This window comes from Hylobates moloch, unplaced genomic scaffold (assembly GCF_009828535.3).
Source record: "Hylobates moloch isolate HMO894 unplaced genomic scaffold, HMol_V3 SCAFFOLD_18, whole genome shotgun sequence".
NCBI lineage: Eukaryota > Metazoa > Chordata > Mammalia > Primates > Hylobatidae > Hylobates > Hylobates moloch.
The window spans coordinates 8837903-8860943 of record NW_026652293.1 but is presented as its reverse complement, the minus strand read 5'-3'; the positions used below and the strand labels follow the sequence as shown (position 1 = coordinate 8860943).

The following is a 23041-nucleotide window of genomic DNA, read 5'->3' as shown; positions in this document are numbered from 1 at the left end:
TGGAATGATTTCTTGTGCTTGAGGATGAACACCAAACCATTATAAATGTTGTTTACCAACCACCTGAAGCCCACTTCTTCCTAGTCATCGTCTCACCACTGCCATTATCTATAAAAGGACAATATCAGGGACCACTGTACCTTAGCTGCACAAAATACTTGCAGAAATCATTCATTTTTCTGCAAAAATGACAAAAAGTCCTTTGTGTGCTAAGTCTTCACCTATCTAACCCATGATCCCCAGTCCTGCCAATGTCACCCTGCCCCCTTTGTCCTGGGATCAAAGGACATCAGTGCTATCTCATCTCTGTGCCTCTACCGCAAATATGCTCAACCCCAGGCACACTCAGCACATGTGGTTCAGAGAGGCTGTGAGATTGGTGCATTTCTTACCAGATCGGTGCATGGCATATTCTGGTTGCTGGGCCTGCAGGCCAATAGGCCAGTGTTTGTTTTCATAACTGTTCTTTGCAGAGTTGCCCTTCCTTCTCTAACAGTGGTTTTCAGCTGGGGGTTTTGCCCTTCAGGGAACAATTGCCAATGTCCGGAGACATTTCTGATTGGTAGTGGTGAAGGGGGGTGGGCTGTACTGTCTTCTAGTGGGTAGAGGTCAAAGATGCTGCTAAACATCTTACAATACCCAGGATAGTTCCCCACGCCAAGAATTGTTCAGTCCAACATGTCAATAGTGTTGAGGTTAAGAAACCCTGCTCTATCTAGAACATTACTCTGTGACCAAGGGGGCCCTTGGGTCCTCCAAAGCCCTGTAGGATTGCTAGAGCAAACCACAAGTTCATGAAAAACCCACTTGCTCTTATGTTTCTTTCCACAGCTGAGCTCTGTCCGGGAGGCCCAGTTAAAGCGGCTCGAGGTGACAAGACCCCGAGTGCTGGGGAGCAGGGAGCGGGGCCGGGTGCCGAGGATGGCCAGGCAGCCTCCGCCGCCCTGGGTCCATGCAGCCTTCCTCCTCTGCCTCCTCAGTCTTGGCGGAGCCATCGAAATTCCTATGGATCGTGAGTCCTGCCCCATCCTCTTCTCTTTTTCTCCTGATTTTGGGCAGAGGGGTGGGAGGGGAGGGAAGGTCAGAGGAAAGTTCAGATCATTCAAAGAAGTTTGAGGAGAGGGGAAGCAGTGGATTCTGAGATTCAGAGCTGGGTTTCTCTCCAAAGAATTGACACGGGCTCATGTTTGGAAGTTTGAGACTGTATGTTGCAGAGCCAATTTCTCAGGGCTGTGGCTGAGCTGATGCTTGGGGCGCCTGGAGCCAGTGGAGTGGGACCAGAGGTGGTGGAGTTTGGGATTCTGAGTGCCACTTGGGTTTTTCCCTCTGCTCACCTCTCCAGGTCCTCTGTGGTCTTGACTTGCCCATAAAAGCAGTTTCCAGGGTCAAGTGTGATGGGCCAGTTCTTACTTGCCTTTCTAATGTCTGATATATTCAAATCCACACCCTTCGGGCCCTCTTGGCTGGAGTAATCAGGAGGATACAGGCCTGGGAAGGGCTGGGAGCAGAATTATCTTTGCAAAAGACATGGCTAAATGAGACATTAAAATAGAGCCCCATTATCATGCCACATGGGAGAACCAGGCATGGATTCCTTCTCATTGTTTTCAACTTTCCCGCAGTAAAGATAAAAAGTAAAATCACTGTCATTCTGTTTCTCATGGAGGGGGCATTATTTGACCATCAGAATCATAAAGTAAGGGGCTTAAAATGCAAATCTAATGGCCATGTCTCCACCAACCGTATCTGTTGCTGCGTTCATCAATGGCCCATGTATTGGCAGCCAAGCTCCTCAGCCCTGCCATTAGGTGTGTGCCACCTTTACCACAACTCTGACACTTCTGGCAAAATGTCTTAGCATCGCTAAGATGTGAGCATGCCATCTCTGACCCCTGTTCCTTGTGTCAAGGAACAGAGGGGACCCACATGACACCAACATTGGCTTGGGCTCTCTCCAGTTAACAGATGTCTGGGGATGGGGGCAGGAGAGTAATACAAACTCTAAAAAGTCCTCCCTGAGCTCTCCAAAGCCAGACCCCTGGTCCTGGAGTTAGCATAGTTTGGAGAAGAGTTGGAGGTATCTCAGCCCTCCTGGCACCCTACTTCACCCATAATAGCTGCCCCAGAGGAGGGGACTCTTTGGATGATAGAACACCAGTAGTAACTGTAAGTCAGACCCAGAGGTAAGATGGGCAAAGCCCCTGCTGCCCTCCCAATACCCCCAGGCATGTGGACTTGAATGTATGTGTGCATATGTATGCATGCCCACACACGTGTGCACGTGCACAGGGAGGGAGGGAGGAGAGGAGAGTTGTGAAAGGACCTGTTCCCATGGTAACTGTCTGCGCTGCTGGCTCGAGGAGAGTTTCTCATTAACAGTCCCAGGCAGACAGTCTAATAAGGAGCCTGGTAAGGCCAAGTCCCTGGAGGGAGAGTGTGCAGAGGAAATTGGGTTATCAGGGAAGTGGTGAAGGCTCATTTCTCTTCTGCCACTTCTCCTCTCTCACTCACCTGCTGCTTTGATCCCTGGGGCCAGTGGGTGAGGGGTCCCACAAGGTGAGCCTATAAATAGATGGCTTTGGTGTCTATCTTAAGAATCTGGAATTCTAAAGCTCTACAGGAAACGGAGACACAGCAGACACCCCAAGCAGTCAGGCTCTCCAAAGCCCCACCTGTAGGGTAGAGCTGAGCGTGCCCTGATCTCCCCACCATCTCACCATTCCAGTGTCCCTGGGATGACCCCCACCCCACGTTGTGTTCACGGAAACTCAAGCCTTTGCTAGCTTAGAATCGCACAGCAAATGAGCAGTGGAATCAAAGAAGAACCCAAGTCTCTTTTTTTTTTTTTTTTTATTATACTTTAGGTTTTAGGGTACATGTGCACAATGTGCAGGTTTGTTACATATGTATCCATGTGCCACGTTGATTTCCTGCACCCATTAACTCGTCATTTAGCATTAGGTATATCTCCTAATGCTGTCCCTCCCCCCTCCCCCAACCCCACAACAGTCCCCGGAGTGTGATGTTCCCCTTCCTGTGTCCATGAGTTCTCATTGTTCAATTCCCACCTATGAGTGAGAACATGCGGTGTTTGGTTTTTTGTCCTTGCGATAGTTTACTGAGAATGATGTTTTCCAGTTTCATCCATGTCCCTACAAAGGATATGAACTCATCCTTTTTTATGGCTGCATAGTATTCCGTGGTGTATATGTGCCACATTTTCTTAATCCAGTCTATCGTTGTTGGACATTTGGGTTGGTTCCAACTCTTTGCTATTGTGAATAGTGCCGCAATAAACATACGTGTGCATGTGTCTTTATAGCAGCATGATTTATAGTCCTTTGGGTATATACCCAGTAATGGGATGGCTGGGTCAAATGGTATTTCTAGTTCGAGATCCCTGAGGAATCGCCACACTGACTTCCACAATGGTTGAACTAGTTTACAGTCCCACCAACAGTGTAAAAGTGTTCCTATTTCTCCACATCCTCTCTAGCACCTGTTGTTTCCTGATTTTTTAATGATGGCCATTCTAACTGGTGTGAGATGGTATCTCATTGTGGTTTTGATTTGCATTTCTCTGATGGCCAGTGATGATGAGCATTTCTTCATGTGTTTTTTGGCTGCATAAATGTCTTCTTTTGAGAAGTGTCTGTTCATGTCCTTTGCCCACTTTTTGATGGGGTTGTTTGTTTTTTTCTTGTAAATATGTTTGAGTTCATTGTAGATTCTGGATATTAGCCCTTTGTCAGATGAGTAGATTGCAAAAATTGTCTCCCATTCTGTAGGTTGCCTGTTTACTCTGATGGAAGTTTCTTTTGCTGTGCAGAAGCTCTTTAGTTTAATTAGATCCCATTTGTCAATTTTGGCTTTTGTTGCCATTGCTTTTGGTGTTTTAGACATGAAGTCCTTGCCCACGCCTATGTCCTGAATAGTATTGCCTAGGTTTTCTTGTAGGATTTTAATGGTTTTAGGTCTAACATTTAAGTCTTTAATCCATCTTGAATTAATTTTTGTATAAGGTGTAAGGAAGGGATCCAGTTTCAGCTTTCTACCTATGGCTAGCCAGTTTTCCCAGCACCATTTATTAAATAGGGAATCCTTTACCCATTTCTTGTTTTTGTCAGGTTTGTCAAAGATCAGATAGTTGTAGATATGCGGCATCGTTTCTGAGGGCTCTGTTCTGTTCCACTGATCTATGTCTCTGTTGTGGTACCAGTACCATGCTGTTTTGGTTACTGTAGCCTTGTAGTATAGTTTGAAGTCAGGTAGGGTGATGCCTCCAGCTTTGTTCTGTTGGCTTAGGATTGACTTGGCGATGCAGGCTCTTTTTTGGTTCCATATGAACTTTAAAGTAGTTTTTTCCAATTCTGTGAAGAAAGTCATTGGTAGCTTGATGGGGATGGCATTGAATCTATAAATTACCTTGAACCCAAGTCTCTTGACCCCCAAATTTGGGACCTGATATGTCCCACCCCTACCTGCCTCCTTTGAGTCCTCCTTGGAAACCGCTGGAATCACAGGTGTCATGCACCAGGGAGAGAGCTAAGTGCTGCCCGTGCCTCATCGCACATGGTTCTGGCAGCTAACCCTCAACATAGGTGTTATCCTTAGCCTGCGGGTTAGAGACAAGGAAGCGACAGAGCCGGGATAGGACCACAGCGCCTCTCTGATGGAGAGGGAAGTCCTTCTGCAACGCCATTCCAGACACCCTGGCTGTGTCGGGGTGGGAGACCCAGTCTGCCCGGAGCATGCCCCACACACATGGCACCTCCCCGGTTGCTGCAGGTCCAATGGCCCTGGCAACGTGTCCAAAAAGAGTCTGCAGAAACTGAACACACTTCCCCAGGTGGCCACCAAAGATAACAAGGGATGAGGGGGCAGGTCCTGGCACTCTATGGCTGAGGCCATCTCCTGGGCCTCCTGTACTGCTGGGCTGGAAGGTGGTGGTCATGCACTGCGAAATCGACATTTCTGGCAATTTCTATAGAAACAAGTTAAAGCATCTGGCCTTCCTCTGCAAGTGGATGAACACCAACCCTTCCCGAGGCCCCCACCATTCCCGGGCCTCCAGCCGCCTTTTTTGGCAGACCCTACGGGGCAGGCTACCCCACAAGACCCAGCGATGCCAGGCCTCCCTGGACTGCTTCATGGTGTTTGATGGGATCCCACCGCCCCGACATGAAAAGGTGGATGGTGATCCCTGCTGCCCTCAAGGCTGAGCATCTGAAGCCCACGAGAAAGTCTGCTTGCCTGGGGCACCTGTCTCATGAGGTTGGCTGGAAGTACCAGGCAGTGATAGCCACCCTGGAGGAAAAGAGGAGGGAAAAGGCCAAGATCCACTACCAAAAGAAACAGCAGCAGAAACAGGCCCAAAAGAATGGGGAGAAGAAAATCGCAAGTCCACAGAGGTCCTCAAGACCCATGGGCTTCTGGTCTGAGTCCATAAAGACTGTTTATTCCTCAAAAACAAACAAACAGAAAAAAGAAGCTGAATGCAAGACAGCAGGCCAGCCCTTCAGAGAGGCCCCGGCTGCCCTGGGAAGAGGCTGTCCTCGGCGGGTCTCTCCTTCTCGCTGGGCCCAGCACCACAGACCTCCCATGTGTGCTGAGCTGAGCCCACCCTCCATCCAGCCCTGGGATGAAGGAAGATCAGGCATTCTTAACGTTCTTGCCCCGCCAGGTGTCCCTTCTAGTTGTTTGCCCCTTCAGCGGACATCATCTGTGTCTCGAGGGCGGGGGCACTGCTTCTATTCTGGAGAGGCTGGGCGCCGCAGGCCTCCTGGAGCAGAGCCCCGGACTGCTGCACAATCCCTCATTGAAGACCCAGCCTCCAGCTCCCACTGCTGTGCCAGCAAAGTCACACGCACCCCTCCCACCCATCCCCTCCCTCCCTCCCTCCTTCCCTCCCTATCCAGCCCCAAGGAGAACAGTATGACCTTTGAAAAAAGCCAAGGGTCGCCTCATCAACTGGAGTGAGTTTGCCAAAAAGTGAGTCTGCTGGCCCTTCTGTCCCTGGCCCTGCATCAGGGGACAGCATTTTCCTCCCAGGAGTGGCAGAAACAATTCCTCCCCACCTTCATCACAAATAACGCTGCAGGATGGTCTCAACTCACACGCACACTCTCACACATACATGCACATTCACACATACACTCACGCTCATGCTCACACCTCACTCATGCACACTCACACCCACTCACACGCACACCCTCACATATCCTCACATGCTCACACTCATGCACACTCACACATGCCCCCACATACCCGTATGCGCTCACACTCATGCACACTCCCACTCACACACACCTCAATCACATGCACTCACATGCTCCATCTCCTGAGAGATGGGTGCCAGGGGTCGTAGGTATCAGAGCCAGGGAAAGAAAAGAGGCACACAAGTAAAGAAACCTTGCAGACCGAGCAGGCGTCTGTCTCACTCCCTGCAGAGCTGGGCTGGAAGAGCTGTGGAATTCACTTTCCACTGCTCCATAGAAGGCGAGTGGTGTGACACTGGGTGGGAGCTTGGTCACCCTCATCCCTAGATAAGCTGTCCCCACTGTCTTCTCCCTGTGGCAGCTTGTCTTCTGGGTTGGCTCTGTCCCTGTGAGAAATTCCTTAGTAGCACAGTGGTGGCTGCAGATGCCATCCCTTTAGTCAAGTGGATTTTCCAGAGGCCCCTGGCCTGATAGTATGGGGGCTGGGGACAGCATCCAACCAGCTCCTGCTGCCCTGAGAGTCTCCAGCACCCACAGTCTCCCCTCTCACTCACCTTTCTCCAGAATATCAAGGAGAACAGAGTCCTGAGCCCCCAGCTGGCTCACTCACCTCTCTGGCCAAGGATAGATTTGTTAAAAAAAAAACAACAAAAAAAACTCTGGACTGGGCACTGGGAGAGCTGGTTCTCCTTCTAGCTCTGCAGCAAACTTCCTGTATGGTCTTAGCCAAGACACTTCTTCCTTGGATCTGGAGATTCCCTGGGCAATGTCTAGGGCTCTTTCCATTGAGTCAGCCTTCAATTCTATAAAAGAGAGGCTTGAAGTCTTGAATAGGCAAAGGAGGTCCCTTGTCAGGCTTGCTAACCAGGGTGAGACCCCAAAAATGTCCTGAATGAAGAAGCTAAGGGCCTGGGCTAAGGGCCAAGGGGAGTGGGTCCCAGTGACAGCCCTGCCTCTCCTAAGAATGGCCCCTTCTCCCCGCCCAAGCCAACTGGCATTCATCTTTCTAGAGTTACCTTTTTTGGGGCCCTGGCAAGAATATCACATATGGGTGAAGATGCTGCAGAGACGAGCTCCGGGGAGCATGTGTTCAGAAGCCATAGATTTCTGCTTTCCCCCTGGAGTTTTCATTCCTTTGTCTTCTGCCCAGGCAGCCCTGGGCAAATAAAGCAAATGTCTCTTCAGTTCTCTAGGGGCCACACGAAATCATTATTTTGGATCTTTTCATGTCTTAGTCTCAAGACTTTCCTTCATGCATAGCATGTACAGCAGGGCCCTTGTCCTGCCACACTCTGCCCCTCCTCTCGGGTCTCTCTTCCCTCCCCTGCTGTGGCTCTTCCTGCACCCCTTGTTCTGAGCTTAACTCTGGCTTCTCCAGGCTGCCCTCTCTAAGACCCCAGAATCCTCGCCACGTCTCACTCAAGTCAAGTAGGAAGGCTTCAAGGTCACCATGGCTTTGCCCTGATGCTGGCAGCTCGCAACTCCCCACAAGGAGCCCTCACTCTGAAAAAGTCAGCCTGTAACAACAGTACAATAGTCTGCACCTGCATGAAATGAGAATGCCATGTTACTTTCTGATATATGCATCAGGAAAAGACATTTTAAAGTCACAGCAACACGTGTTCTCTTTTCTGCACATCTTAACCAAGACCTTGTCCCCACAAAAAGCACACCATCTAAAACCTTCCTATCCAGTGTGGTTCACACACCACCAGCCTGGCATTGCCCGAGCACTTGTCAGAAAGGCAGAGTCCCAGGCCCCACCCCAACCCAACTGAATCAGAACCTGCATTTTAACCAGCCGCCAGGTGATGCATGTTAAAATTTGAGAAGCCCAGACCTCAGATACATACACCCACCTGCACAGGAGCACACCTATACGAGCACATGCACACTTCAGGTAGGAGCTGGGGGAGATTTGTGCCACCTGCCTCCTTACCTTCTTTGTGAAAAGCACAGAAAGGAGCTGTAGCCTCTGCTTCATCCCTGGAGCCTCCCATTGAGAAGCATGATTTCTGCAGGGCAATGTACCATGAATAGAAGCAATGTACCACGGAAGGGGCATTTGCCTCTAGAGTCTTTCATAGGATGGGAAAGGAGGAGATGCCAAGGAGAGAAGGTGTTGTGGGAGAAGTGAGGCCTTGGAGCTTTGCCCTGCAGCAGTGGTTCCGATCCACTCCCTTCCTGGCACCTATCTTGCCCTCAGCCTCTCCTGTTCACTGTTGGCTGAGGAGCCCACTTCCCTCAGTGGCATCAGATAGAGGGAAATACCTTCAGGGCCTCTTTCAAGCAGCATTGTCACTTTGGGACATGTGGACTTCCTGGTGACATTGTCCTTTGATCAGAGCCAGTCTTTCTGCCCAACTCTGTGGTTTTGGTCACCCAGGGGAGGCGTCACCTTCTATATAAGGCACTCACTGGGTCCATTCCCCAACCCTGCTTGGTTCTTGCACTGAGCTCTGCAGCCAGGAGGAGAGAGCCCTGTGCTCAGCGCCCTCTCCAGGCACACCCCGCCCACTCCCTGTGTGCTGGGGCGTGAGGACTCCTGGGCGGTTGTGTGCATAACGATGTTCTTCTTTTCTCCCTCTCCAATGCTAACCCGTCGGAACTAACAGCAAGCATTCAGAATGAGCGTAAGTGCCCTGCGTGCCTCTCTGTGCCTGTGCCTGTACATGTGCCTCTGGGAGGTGGGAGGGAGGAATGAGGCATGAGGTGATACCTGGGAATTAGTGGCCTGCTGGGACTTCCGCTGGGGCCTCTCCACACCAGAGCCCTGTAGTGAGGTATCGTACTGAGGGGGAAGGAAGGAGGCTTGCCTGCAGCATTCTCTTGCTGGGAAAGACAGAAGGGCACGTGGTAAGAAGAGGGTCATTGGATCGAAGCTCATGTCCACCACAGCTGTTTCTCCATCCTCCAGTGGCTGGCACAGGACCCCAGGGTAGAACACTGGCACTTGGGATCTAGAAGGGGAGGATCTGGGAAGTTCTTGGGGACTGAAGGCCCTCTCTGCCCTAGTCTCACCATAGTTTGGCCATTTGTTGAGCCTCCAGTGCTCAGAACCACCATGACCACTAAGTTCTGAAAATCTAGCTGCTTTTTCTTCCTTTATTCATTCAACAGACATTTATCAAAAACTATTGTGCACTGTATGTTGTGCTAAGCATTGTAATGTAAGGATGAGTAAACTAAAAGTCTGGCCTTCAGTTTCTCCTCGGGATGCTATGGGTTTTTTTTTGTTTGTTTTTTTTTTTTGGAGTCTCGCTCTGTCGCGCAGGCTGGAGTACAGTGGCAAAGTCTGGGCTCACTGCAGCCTCAGCCTCCTGGATTCAAGTGATTCTCCTGCCTCAGCCTCCCGAGTAACTGGGGTTACAGGTACTCACCACCATGCCCGGCTAATTTTTTTTTTTTTTTTTTTACTTTTAGTAGAGATGGGGTTTTACCATGTTGGCCAGGCTGGTCTTGAACTCCTGACCTCAGAAAATCCACCCGCCTCAGCCTCCCAAAGTGCTGGGATTACAGGTGTGAGCCACTGTGCCTGGCCTATGGGATTTTTTTTTTTTTTTTTTTTGAGACAGAGTCCTGCTCTGTTGCCCAGGCTGGAGTGCAGTGGCGCGATCTCGGCTCACTGCAAGCTCCGCTTCCTGGGTTCATGTCATTCTCCTACATCAGCCTCCCAAGTAGCTGGGACTACAGGTGCCCTCCACCACGCCCAGCTAATTTTTTGTATTTTTTGGTAGAGACGGGGTTTCACCGTGTTAGCCAGGATGGTCTCGATCTCCTGACCTCATGATCCGCCCACTTCTGCCTCCTAAAGTGCTAGGATTACAGGCATGAGCCACCGCACCCGGCTGCCTATGGGATCTTTTTAAAGGGATTCTTCTTATGCTTAATCTTTGACACCCACCTTCTTTCCTACGGCACCATTTAAGGAGCTAGGTCTCTAGAATGAGGCCCTGTTCACCGCCCCCCACACCCCACCCACTTGCCTGCTTGCATGTGTGGCTCCTGAAGCTCTTCATCTCAGCTGTTCCCCAAGCTGGACCCCATGGAGGTCCCTGCAGCCCTGACCATGCTCCCTGTGCACTGTTGCAGTGACGCAGCCACCAACCATCACCAAGCAGTCAGTGAAGGATCACATCGTGGATCCCCGTGATAACATCCTGATTGAGTGTGAAGCGAAAGGGAACCCTGCCCCCAGGTGAGTGGAGGGGAAAAAATGCATTGAAACCACCCGCTTGCCTCTGGGCCTGATGATAACTAAGGCAAATGAGGCAGCTGGAAAATTAGACTCATCCATTCCAAAAAATTTCCATTAGGCACCTACTAGGTGGAAGGCATAATTGAGGTACTAGGAAATTTTGCCGATAAGGAAACTGGAGACCAGAAAACAAGTGGCTTAAGTTCACACCAAAAGCCAGGACTGGATGTTCAGTTTTCTGACTTTCCATATAATATTCTTTCCTCCACCCTGTGTTCCCATCATCTGCCCCACGTTTAGCTTATAGGAAGTTCCTCTTCCAAGCCAACTCAAGTCTTCCATTCTGAGCATGCCTCTACCTCTTTATGTGCTCATTAAGACCAAATAAGATGTCAACAGACATGAATTAAAAGCCTGTTGTGTGTGTCCGGGCTCTGTATTAGGTTCTGTTACTCACGTTGTCTTGTTCGAACACCTAGCAGTGCTCTGGGGAAGGACCAATGTCCTTATGAAGAGGAGGGAAAACAGAGGTACAGAGGTCCAAGGTTACCCAGCTGGAAAGGGGCAGAACCCAGATTTAAACTCATGCTTCTGACCCCCCAAAGCCAGATTCATTTCTACCAAATGATAAGCATCGGAGACATGGCAGACGTTATTATCCACCCCCATCCCCATCCTCAAAGTAGCATCCACAGACTGAGCCTTTCAGGAGCCTCATGCAAGATTCAGACTCAGATGTGACAGGACCCCATCTAGGGTGTGTCTGTCAGCAGGAGAAATGAGGCCAAGCAGAGGCAGCCAGTTATGCAGCAGCTTTATTCTGGGCCCCTCGGTTTGCATAAGACAGTCTCGAACCCAGAGCTCTGAGCCTGGGAACCAGCAGGAACTCCCTCGCTGGCCATGGGAGTCACCCTAAAGGGTTAGTCAAGGTAGTGGTAACCTCGCTTGCTTCTGTGGTTTGGTCTTTCCCCCATGGTTCCTTTGCAGGGACAATGATCCTGTGGCACTGAGCAGCCCCTGCTGTTCCAGCTGCTCCTGCTTTCCCTGCTTCTTTTACAAGTTAGATGGTGGGCATCTGAGGATGTGAGGCCCTGGCTGCAGCTCCCAGGAGGAGCAGAGGGGGCCATTCTAGTGCTCTTCACCAGTGGCTCAATTCTACTAGGCTGCCATTTCTTTAAAAGCTGCCACTCTTTTTTTTTGAAATGGAGTCTCACTCTGTCGCCCAGGCTGGAGTGCAGTGGCCCAATCTTGGCTCACTGCAAGCTCCGCCTCCTGGGTTCATGCCATTCTCCTGCCTCAGCCTCCCAAGTAGCTGGAACTACAGGTGCCCGCCACCACACCCGGCTAATTTTTTGTATTTTTAGTAGAGACAGGGTTTCACCGTGTTAGCCAGGATGGTCTCGATCTCCTGACCTCGTAATCTGCCTGCCTTGGCCTCCCAAAGTGCTGGGATTACAGGCATGAGCCACTGCACCCGGCCAAAAGCTGCCACTCTTGGGCTACAGGGCATGGTCACTGCTATATAATCTGTACTCACTGAGCAGGGCACAAATAACCTAAGCCATTTCACTTTGGCTTTAAAATGGATTGTAAAATTAAGGCGGTAGGAGGAGCAGAGCCAGCTCCCTGATGTGTTTAGGTTGGGTGGAGTATGAATTTAAGTTTGCATTCCTAGTAGGAGGTTGGAAATGTCCTGGGGTGAAAGAAGTGGCAGATTCTAGATTCTAGAAATGAAAATGTCTCCTCAATGATGTATTTAACATAACCCCCTAGTAGCTACTTGAGTACCTAACACTTAGAGCCACGAGTCCCAGTCTTAGGTGGATAGAAATACTAATGTCAGGCCCCTGCCCTGGACAGTCACCTGGGTGGGACCTGGGACTTTGCATTTTATTGAGCTCTCCAGATGGTTCTTCTGCTCAGCCAGGCTGAGACCTGTTGGTATAGGGGTGCCACGATGGGACTGAGAGAGGGAATTTTGGTACTGAGCCAGGAATTAGGGATCTGAAATCTGCCTGGAGCCCAGAGCCCACCCCATTTGTCTTGGTTGCCCCTGCTCCCCACTCTCCATAGCTTCCACTGGACACGAAATAGCAGATTCTTCAACATTGCCAAGGACCCCCGGGTGTCCATGAGGAGGAGGTCTGGAACCCTGGTGATTGACTTCCGCAGTGGCGGGCGGCCGGAGGAATATGAGGGGGAATATCAGTGCTTCGCCCGCAACAAATTTGGCACGGCCCTGTCCAATAGGATCCGCCTGCAGGTGTCTAGTGAGTAGCGTGGGGCAGGGCTGAAATGCCCTGCTCCAGGGTAAATGGAGAGTGGGGGGTGTGGAAGGCCATTCCAGAAGGGCTGCCCCTGCCCTTGGCCTGCAGATGCCTTGGTGTTCTCTATTGCATCTTCCCCAACTCAGAATGATTCCCTGGAAAGGAAGCTCCCAAAGCTTCCTTTTGAAGTTGTTGTCTGCAACAATCTCATTGGCCACTGTGGACACAGGAGAGGGGAAAGGAGGGGATCCTTTGAAGATGCCTCCCTTCTCCTGCTTCTCAAGGGCAGCCCCTCGAGTAGGCTCACGTGCCCTGTCCCTCTCTCTTGCTCCCTCCTTGTCCGGGTGCCCCTTCTGTTTCTCCTCCTTACATGCCTGCCTGTGACCCTGCTCCTTGCCCCGGGCCCAGCCATCACCCTCATTTTATCCTCTTTGTCCACTTCTCTCCAGAATCTCCTCTATGGCCCAAGGAAAACCTAGACCCTGTCGTGGTCCAAGAGGGCGCTCCTTTGACTCTCCAGTGCAACCCCCCACCTGGACTTCCATCCCCGGTCATCTTCTGGATGAGCAGCTGTGAGTCTTGAGAGCCTGGTGTTGTGTTTCTATCTTAACCTTAGGGAGTGGGGTGGATGTGTTAAATGGGGAGGGGCTTGCCCAAGCTAGAAGACCTTGATTTGTGAGAAGCAGATGCAATGTGGCAACCAGGCTGAGAACACAGGCTCTGCAGACAGAGGCTGCTTGGGCTTATTTTCTAGCCTGGCTGCTGTGTGATCTTGAGCAAATTGCTTACATCTCTGGGCCTCAGTTTCCTCTTCTGGAAAAAACAGAGCTAATCATAGTACTTATCTAATGGGATTATTATAAGAATAAATAGGTCAATACGTCCAAAGTGCTTAGAACAGGGCCAGACACACAGTAAGCACTTGGTAACATGATAATGAAAATGAAGAGCAAGACAGAGGGGATTAGAGGAGAAGAGAAGAAATGGTTTTTCCAATTGGCCAGTTGAAAGTGGTTGTTACCAAACCACCTCTTTCAATTATTGGCCGGTCTGGATTTACTCTGATTCGCTCTTCTGGTAGGAGGAAGGGTGAATGGGGAATTGCAACCTTTCATAACGGAGTGATGGGGAGATAGGGTATCTGGAGCAGGGACAGAGTGACATCATTCAGTGATTGTTCTGGCTCAATTTTGGACTGAGGCTCATTCATCCTCTCCCGACCTCAGTTTCTTCCCATATTTTTAATTTAAATTAAAGGAGAAGCATTAATAAAAGTAAATGGAAAACTGCTATCTCTCTGTGTGTCCTTCTGGCTTCCTGTCCTCCCTCCCTTCCCGCCTACCTGTCTGCCTCCTCTCCCCCTCCTTCCATCCCTCCTTCCCCATCTATCCAGCCATCCATCAACCTATATCTTCACCTACCTACCTGCCAGTCATCCATCCTTCTATCTATCCCTGAATTCTTAGCAGCCTACTTTGAAAAGAGGCTGTCCTGTTAATGAGGCAGCATTGTAAGTTATTTTGCAGGTTGAGGATTGTGCTCAATCACTGTCTCTCACTTCCCCCATCACAGTGCCCATTAGTGGGGAAGACTGCCTGGCCACAGTCTGCTGGCCTCATTTGTTAATTCACAGTTCAACCTCCCCTCTCTCATCTCTCCCACATCACATTCACCACCAAGTTGTGTTTACTCTGCCTCCCAAGTAGATCCTAGACCCTTCTCTTCTTTCCATCCTCACTGACATCCCCCCTGCCCCGGCCACCATCAGTTTTTCTGTAGGTTACAAGAATTATCCATAACAGCCCTCCCTGGTCTTTCTGAAAATGTGATAGTTAATTGATAGTTTCATTCATCTGCTTAAAGCCTTTCATTGGCTCCTCCATCACCTCAAAATAATGGTCCAGATCCCTTTCGCTGGCACCCAGTCCCCTTCCAGGTCTGGCCCTCTGCCTCTCCAGCCCTTGTCTCACCTCATCCCCTTACACCACTGAGTGGGCTATGTACTCTTAGCCTTTAGCACACATTCTTCCAGCTCCTTAGAAACCTCGGCTCTTCTGTCTTTTCTGCTGGTATAAGATATGCAGGCTTCAAGGCTCAGCTTAGGACCCCCTTGAATGCATTGGGTTCTTTTCTGCAGTTAATCCCCTTCTAACTGGTGTGTTCTGCTCACCACGCTGCATTGCAATTGTTTATTTATCTGCTGTCTCTTCTACTAAACTGGAAGTTATTTGAGGGCAGTAACAGTCTTGCCCATCTTTCACCAGCACCTAGCACAGTGCCTGGCACATAGTAGGCCTACAGTAAATCAGGAATGGTTTGAAGAGCTGACCAGCCCATTTTGGGGAAGTTGGCATCATTAACCTTGTGCTTTAAGAAATGGTGACTTAAAAAACAATTGTGGGGATAGGAAGGAGATAGCTGTGAGTAGTCAGCTTTAGGTATATTCTAACTAACCTAACAGCCTGGAAACCTGGTCTTTTGAATTTACATCAGATACAGCACTTGGAAAAAAAAAAAAGAAAAGAAAATACAGTCAACATTTTCAGCCACTCCAATGATATCATTGATCAGACATTTTCATATTTTCACATCTCTAAAATTGAAAGGCCTCTTAAATCTGATGATGTACGTCCAATGACGTACTTTGGCATATATCTTACAGTTATAATCAGTAGTGCTTTCTTCTTAGGAATAAAAAAGGTATACATTATAATTGATTACATTTTTATTAAATACAGCCAAGCCAAGTTCAATTTCATTTAATTCAGCAAACTGTTGAGTGCCTCCTATATGCCGAGTCCTAAGACAGGTGCTGGGGCATAAGATGAACAGATCGTGGTCCCTGGCCTCAGAGTGCTCTCACTGCTAGCTTGAGAATTTGAACCTTGGGGAGCACCTGAAGGCTTGTGTTCCTTCTGGTCCCATGGCCAGTGAGATCTTTTGTGGCATGAACAGGAAAGAGAAAAGTGTGGTCATAGAACATGGACATGGTAGGCAGGCAGGTCTGCACCTAAAATCCTGCTCTCCTCTCTGCCTTTGCAATACTGGACACATTACCTCCTCTGCTTTCTGATCTGTAAAATGGGAATAAGCCATACTTCAGAGTTGAGAGGATTAGACCAAGTAATGTCAAGCTCCTGGTCGCCACCTGACCCTCTGTAAAGTGTTCTATCGCCACGACTGCAGTGGTAATGATTATTGTTATTACTACTAACCTGCTGCTGTACCTCTGCTTTCTTATAGCCATGGAGCCCATCACCCAAGACAAACGTGTCTCTCAGGGCCATAACGGAGACCTATACTTCTCCAACGTGATGCTGCAGGACATGCAGACCGACTACAGTTGCAACGCCCGCTTCCACTTCACCCACACCATCCAGCAGAAGAACCCTTTCACCCTCAAGGTCCTCACCAGTAAGTGCAGACCCCTGTCCCGGGGCTGGGGGCCAAAGAAAGAAGCCCACTGACCCCACCCAGCCCTAGGTACCTGAGTCTAGGGGGAGACTTGTCCTTGAGGCTGACCTAGATACCCTTCCAGCTCATGGTGCCTGAGCCACTTCAGCTGCTCTTAAACGATCTCTCTCGATGGTGAAACCTTGAGTTAAACTTGGTCCTACTCTAAGTCAATCCTTCTCAAATTCTGGTGGGAATCAGAATCACCTTAGAACCTGGCAGCGTACCCAGAAACAGCCTATCGCACCTCAACAGCCCTGAGCCTCTTTGTTCTTTATGAGCCCTCCAGGTAATTCAAGTGCACCCCAGAGTTTGAGAACCACTGCTTCCAAAGGTCATCTAGAACCCCTCTCTGGACACAGCTTGATTATTTCTTTTATTTCTTCCCATTGTTTGGTTATCTTTATTTCTGTAAGAAACTCATAGCAGAAAATATGAAAATTAGTGCAGACACCAAAATAAATTTTATTTGATTCTGTAATATGTATATGCTGAACCATATGGAATCGCTATGTTTGTAAGTTGCAGGCTTATGTTTTAGTTTTATTTGTTTCCGTTTCTATTCCCTGATTCTGTTTGGCTGGTACAAAAGCAAATCAGCATTTCCCGACCCGTTATAGTGTTGGTGGCTCTCCTTTGAGGAGAGAGAGAAGCTTAGTCAGAAATGTTCTTCTTGGCAAGGACAAGGCAGCCTAGAGCTTTTGCTGCAAAGTCTCAGCCCACTCAGGACGTTGGAAGTTGTCTATGTTGTTGTACACCATGGATTTGTAACATGCCTTCCATAAAGGAGCCCCCCAAAAAACAGACCTTAGTCTGACTCATGCTGTGAGTGTTGTTTTCGATGCTCTGGACAGCAAAGATTGTCAGGGAGCCCAGTAGAGGGCACATGTGGGTGCTGGCAGTTTGCAAAGGTCAGAGAAAGTAGGCTGACCCTGGCTTCCTGGAGCCCCTGCAGAGGTGGTGGACAATGGCTCCCCAGGTGGGTGTGGGTCAGGAGAGGTTCTGGCGAGATCACTTCTCATTCAGGACAGGTAGGGGGTGTGACCATTAGCGTTCTCTTCCTTCCTCCTCATCCCTGCTGATGACGGAGGCAGGTGGTCCTGAGAGCCAACCACGGCACAGAGGTGGATCCAAAAGGAAGCAGCTTCCTTTTTTCTTCTCCTTCTCATGTTTTCTTTTTTTTTTCTTTCACCTTTTCATTTTCTTCCTTTTTCTTTTTCACTTGCTTATTTCTCCTCCCTCTTTCTTTTTCTTTCTTCTTTTCCCTCTCTCCGTTCTGTCTTGGAACTCCATTCTGCCCTCTTCTAATCACCGCCTCCTGCCTCTGCAGTGTCCCCAAGCACTGATCTGCGCTGGTGCTGGGCTGCAGAAGGTGGTAGCCGGCAGGTTGCCTGACACCTGCAGCAAGCCCCTCGCGTTCCTGGCAGGGTGACCTGGCTTCACTCTGCTTGCTCCCCCGTCCCTGACTTTCTCATTCCTGACCCAAGCCCAGGGAGAGCCCTTGGAGGAGAAAGTTGGTTGGTCTGCAGTGTCTCCTCGGTCCACATCAGGGTGACTGCCTGCCAACTGGCTGGGCTGGGGAGGACAGTGTAGTATGCCCAGGACCTCGGAGTGGTCTCAGCAGCCAGGACAGAACTAACAGCATTGGCAGGGGGAGGAGCAGGGATGTCAAGAACAAGATAAGATGCTCGCTGAGCTGAGCCTGGACAGCCGTCAGCATCACCACTGGGGCCCCTCTCTCCTTGCCCGGACGACGGTGGAAATCGGCCTGCTGCTTTTGGAACTGAGTCAGTTGACCTTCTGCCATCCTGGGCAGAGCCCATCACTGTCACACAGAGTAGAGCGGAGGCCAAGAGACTGAGGTGGTGAAGAGTCTTTCTCTGTAGAATTAACTAACTTCCTCTGCAGTTAGAGATTTAAACAACGTGTAGAAGTTGGACTTTCCAGAAACACTCTTTTCTCTACCAGAAGAAGTAAGAGATGTTTGTTAGTGCTTCATTTCTGGGTCCTCTATTCCACTGAAAACTCTTTCCTCCGAATGGCAGAGAAACCCCCTAGGTGATTGGAACAGAGCCCCATCAGCTTCCTGGAGTTCTCCCAGGGGCAGCTCTGGCTGGGAGCAAGTTCTGGGCATCTGAGCCAGCCCAGAATTGGACACAGTTGCTTAAAATAGCACAGTGGTGCTCTCTCTACTTTCCTGTCTGGAGAGGACACAGGCTTTCTCTTGTACCTTCAGAACCAGGTCTGGGGTGGGAGGCAAAGCAGGCAGGGGCAGCTTCAAAGGCCCTATTCTCACCAGGCACTCCTGTCACAGTTTGCCCATTTGGGAAGAAATAAATCTCATCATGTCCCATTTTTATTACCTGCATTGAAGGAAGTTGAGAATGGTATATAATGCAAAATACTGGGTAATCTGAAATCATTTTCAAAACCTGGAATGCAGTCAAAAATAAGCAGTGGAGTTGGGCTACAGAGCTGGGCCCATCCCACTTTGCCCATGCTGTAACAGGTGCTGGGTGCCTCCTGATGCAATAAGAGGCAACTGTGGTAAGCGAGGAGGGTCCTCCCTGAGGCAGACACCAGAGCACACCCCTTCTTCCCCCAATGTCTAAATGACATTCTTGGAGCAGTCAAAGAAGTTTCCCTGAATTTCTCACATGTGCTCCAGAATTCACAAACCATGAGGTCAGTTCTGGGTGTGGGTGACTTCTCTGGAGAGAGATAGGTTGCATTTCACCTGGTGACATGGGAGCATGAAGGAAGGGCCCTATCATCTGTATGTGCCACCATCCACCCCGAGGAGAGGAACAGAGTTGCCTCCCAAGCCTAGCTGCAGCCCCCACCTGCCCTTGGGCCACCCCATCTCTTCGTTACATTGTGGATTAGTTCCTGCCTTTAGCTCCAGATGGACCCAAGCAGACTTCCCAAACAGCCTGGGTCTTTACAACAAACCCCATCTTAAGAGACAGTTTTGAATAATGAAAATCTTCCTACCAGGTGGTAAGCAGATTTGGGAATGCGATGCAATGCCAGTCCCAGAAAAGGACTCTCATACCTCTTGCAACTAGTTGTAATAGGATTGGATCTGTCGTCAAATATGCAAATGTTTTGGCAGAGCCCCTGTCGTCCCTCAGGCAGTTGGACCGTGTTCTGGGCTCCTCGGGGCCATCTGCTTGGCTTCCAGTCAGCTGTACCCCACCCCCTTTTAGTACTGTCACAATTTGAACCCAGTTGCTGGAAGGGACCGGAGGTAGAGAGGGAAAAGCTCCTTCAGGACGCTGGCGTGATGATGTGTCCTCTTCTGAAATGTCTTTCTCATTAAGGAGTAAATGCCCACGAGTTTGAATTACCTAACATTGGAACTGAAGCCACTGATCTTGCTCCATAAGGAATGTCTTCAATCCTGCGTAGTCTAGAGAGCTTCGAACCTCCAGAACGTTCAGCAGGACTTTCCTAGTCTGAAGTGTAGAACTCACAGCTTGCACTTTCTCCTGTCCCAAGCTCCATTTCTAAATTCTAAAGCCTGAACCTCAGGGATGTTCTCCCCACCTCACTGAACCTCTCCCGGCATCCTCACAAGGAGAGCTTTCTGCCAACAGAGACATCTCCAAGATCATAGTGGTGCCCACCTGGTCAGACTCCAGTGACACATGTTGCTGGGTGCGGCTAGGGCCCCTCGGCCCCACTCTTTTGGTCAATGACCTCCTCCCATTTACCGCCAACCCCCTGCAGCTTAGCTTCTGCCCAGGCAGCACTTTGCTCTTCCCTGGAGCTCACTAACATTCCTTTCTCTTTAGCTGCTCCTAGAGCTGGCCTGACCCAGAGTCCTGGGAACTGAGGATTTTGATAAGAAGGAGTTGTTCAAAAGACGGCTACAGGACACCACTAATCTTTCTCTCATTTGTTTGAAAATATAGCAGGACCAAATAATTAAAGTTCAAATCTAATTTCTTTAATTTTAAAAAAACATTATTTTATTATTGCCTTCTTTTGCAGGATTTAACCTTTTTTTTCTCCTTTCGTGGGCTGTTTTATGTTGCTTGTTCTTCACTGAGCCTATTGCCTTTCCAAATATGCCGTGTCTTTCCTTTGCAAAAGACCACTGCTGCCCTCCTCGGTTGTTTTTGTGGCTTTGCATTTGTTTTTCTCTCCCCGTTTATGCCTCTGTGACTTCTCCGTAGCCTCCTGTTTGCTCACCCTCTTTTGTTTATTACAGACCACCCTTATAATGACTCGTCCTTAAGAAACCACCCTGACATGTACAGTGGTGAGTCGCAGCGGTAACCTTGGGAGTAACCTTGCCTGTGCTAACCCCAGTTTGCCTAACTTGACTGATACCACGTCATTAACTCCTGCTGGGTGGCAGCTGGCCCAGCCAGGGTGTCAAGGTGACACCTCCAGAAGGCTGCCTGCCAGGAGGCAGTGTGGGGGTTTGAGGTGGCTCACCTGGTCGTGTGGTCTCCTCTAATAGGCATGCCTCAAGTTACTGAATTCTCAACAAGTGGTTCAAACCAGGGTAGGACTTCAAAAGAACTTCTCGAAAAGCAGGAACTTTTACTGAAAAAGTAGAAGCTTAGGAATCAGGAATGGATGAAGGGAGACTATCTTAAAATAGGTGAGTTCCATAGTGAAGAGAAAACAGGAAGTCTGTTTCCTATTGGTAGTTGAAAGAACACAGAAAGCTTGTTAGTATGTTCAGTTAACTCTAGATAGGAATTGCCTGCTTTGTAATCTCACCTTAGTTACCGGGAGTACCATTTCACAGTGAGGTCCCATGTCTCTTTAAAATCCATCTGGGCAATAGGAGTAAGAGCCCAGCTCTGAGTTCTCTTTCAAGATGAGTATAAATGAGGTGAAACCATCCACTGTACCCTCTCACCTAGGCCTCTCTCCTCCTCTGGTAGTGTATGCAAATCAAATGCCCACCAGTCCACACTTGCGAGACATGGAGCAATTACAATGAGGCATGGTTTTAACTCATCACACAGCTGGTTGCTTAGTCTGATTAATAGGGTAATTGGCTATTTCCACACCTGAGTTACCCCTCACCGTGGCTCAAGAATGTCTTATTTTCCCTGAGCAGCCAGAGGCACCATCATTTGCTGGTTCTGGTGAGGCAGCTGGCCCATCATTAGTTATGCCTCAGAAGCTGAGGCTGCAGGTCCTCAAGGGACCTCACTGTGGGTTGAAACAGATAGGAAGTGTCTGCACTGTGATGTGCTAATATAAAGGATGATGAGTGACTGGACTAGGGGATGGGCTGAGGGAGTGCGAGCCAGGGAGAGAGGCAAAGGCTCTAACTTGGCACCAAGCAGCTAGAACCACACTGAGATCCTGCCAAAGAGATTTACTACCCAAGGAATCAGGGGACCTTTGTTGGATTCTAAGCATTGTTTTCAAGATAATAGGGCCAACCACTATTGTGTTAAGAGCCCCAGAGCCCTGGTATGGAATGGGCCTTGTTCTAAATTGGATTCCAGGTAATCTGTTATAGGAAGTATTCTGTAAGCCAGAGTGCATCAGAGCCAGAAGGTCCCTTAGAGACCATCTGATCTAAGTTCCTCACTTTATGTAAGATAAGCCATGCAGGGGAACATACACATAGAGTTGTTTTATCAATGGAATAAGTTTGAGTGATTCTGGTCACTTAAACCAGTTTGTGACCATTGATCAAACTATTATTGCAAGAGAATGGATAGGAGTTATGAGATCCATCCAGGACTATGAAACAAGCAAAGCTTACAAGAGTTTACCTGAAGATTGACCGCTTGTCCTCAATCCAGGGTAGGACGGAGCTGACCCAAGTATGAAGCTGCTGGAAAGGATATACAGTCAAAGGGAGACACATTTTGAACAAAAGACAACTAGGCTGATGCTTCTAGCAAGAAATCAAAGGGAAACGGAAGGAAGGAGGAAGACTTCTTTCTGGAGTGCAGGCATTTGGACAGACAGACTTGATGAAAAGTGCCCAGTGCTTCTCTCTGTTTGGCTTTGAAATATGGCATGTCTCTTTTGTAGCAGGAGGGCCACCCCATACTTCTATTTTGTCTTAGTGATTTCTAGAGTGGATTGGTATCCTCTGAACACTGCCAGGTGCCCCCTGACCTGCTGAGTGGCAGGAGAATCTGGTCTGAGATTGTAACTTGCCACTTAGGATTCACCCAGGTGAGGAGACCAAGTGGTTAAGAGTGTGTGCTCTGAGGTAGACTGCCTTTAATTAAATCCAGGGTCCAGGACATACCATTGAGTGATGCTGAGTAAGTCATTTAGTGTCTCAGAACTTTAATGTTCTCATCTGCCAAATGGATGTATTACCTGTCTCATAGGATTGTTGTGAAGATTAAACAGGAGAATGTGCTTATGGTTCCTAGTATGTGTTGGGCACATTCTCGATACTTAACAAATGTTACCCATTATTGGTTTTAAAGGGAATGGTTTAGTGTTGACTGTATCCTGGATAGTTCTTCTATGCTTCTGAAATTAAGAAGGACAGAGAGAACTTAAAGAGAAGCCAAGGGGCAGAAAGCAGGTGCAATTATAGGAAGAAAGTGCCATAGAGGGAGAAATTGTAGGGCAGACCAGAGAAACAAAAGCTGTTCAAATCCTCAGCTGTGCTGAGAACTGCATAAGAAGAAAAGCTCCAACTACTGCATATGAGATTTGGGTTAAACTTACAGGAGAAATTTCCTGGCACTGAAAGGTATCAAATATTACTAGACAAAGAGTTTTTCCTGTCTTCTGGGGTTGTTTGGTCAGCCATTCCTAGAGCAAGAGAGGTGAATGAGATGCCAAGAATCTGGCCCCATGAGTCTCTGGTTCTCAATTCTGAGAATCAAAAGCAGCAAAGTGGTCTGGATGTAGGATACAGATGCCCCTAAAAGCTGTTTTTGGCAGAGGTCCTCAGA

The 23041-nt window shown here is 49.0% G+C and overlaps 1 protein-coding gene and 1 pseudogene across 20 annotated transcripts in view; both read left to right on the top strand.

The window, feature by feature from the left end:
* The window catches only part of NFASC (neurofascin), a 203470-nt gene that overhangs the window by 122035 nt on the left and 58394 nt on the right, over window positions 1-23041 (top strand). For 9 of the 20 annotated variants that reach the window (XR_009210890.1, XM_032137189.1, XM_032137195.1 and 6 more), the window contains 7 exons: window positions 832-1012; window positions 8834-8851; window positions 10311-10416; window positions 12490-12686; window positions 13133-13255; window positions 15927-16097; window positions 20353-20403. Coding sequence is in view for 19 of the 20 variants with exons in the window: in XM_032137189.1 (XP_031993080.1) it covers window positions 832-1012; window positions 8834-8851; window positions 10311-10416; window positions 12490-12686; window positions 13133-13255; window positions 15927-16097; window positions 20353-20403 (847 nt within the window). In the remaining variant the exon portion in view is untranslated. The remainder of the gene's footprint in view (window positions 1-831; window positions 1013-8833; window positions 8852-10310; window positions 10417-12489; window positions 12687-13132; window positions 13256-15926; window positions 16098-20352; window positions 20404-23041) is intronic. The other 11 variants (XM_032137205.2, XM_032137201.2, XM_032137200.2 and 8 more) reach the window with 3 other exon arrangements.
* On the top strand, window positions 4932-5520 carry LOC116457757 (large ribosomal subunit protein uL13-like; annotated as a pseudogene).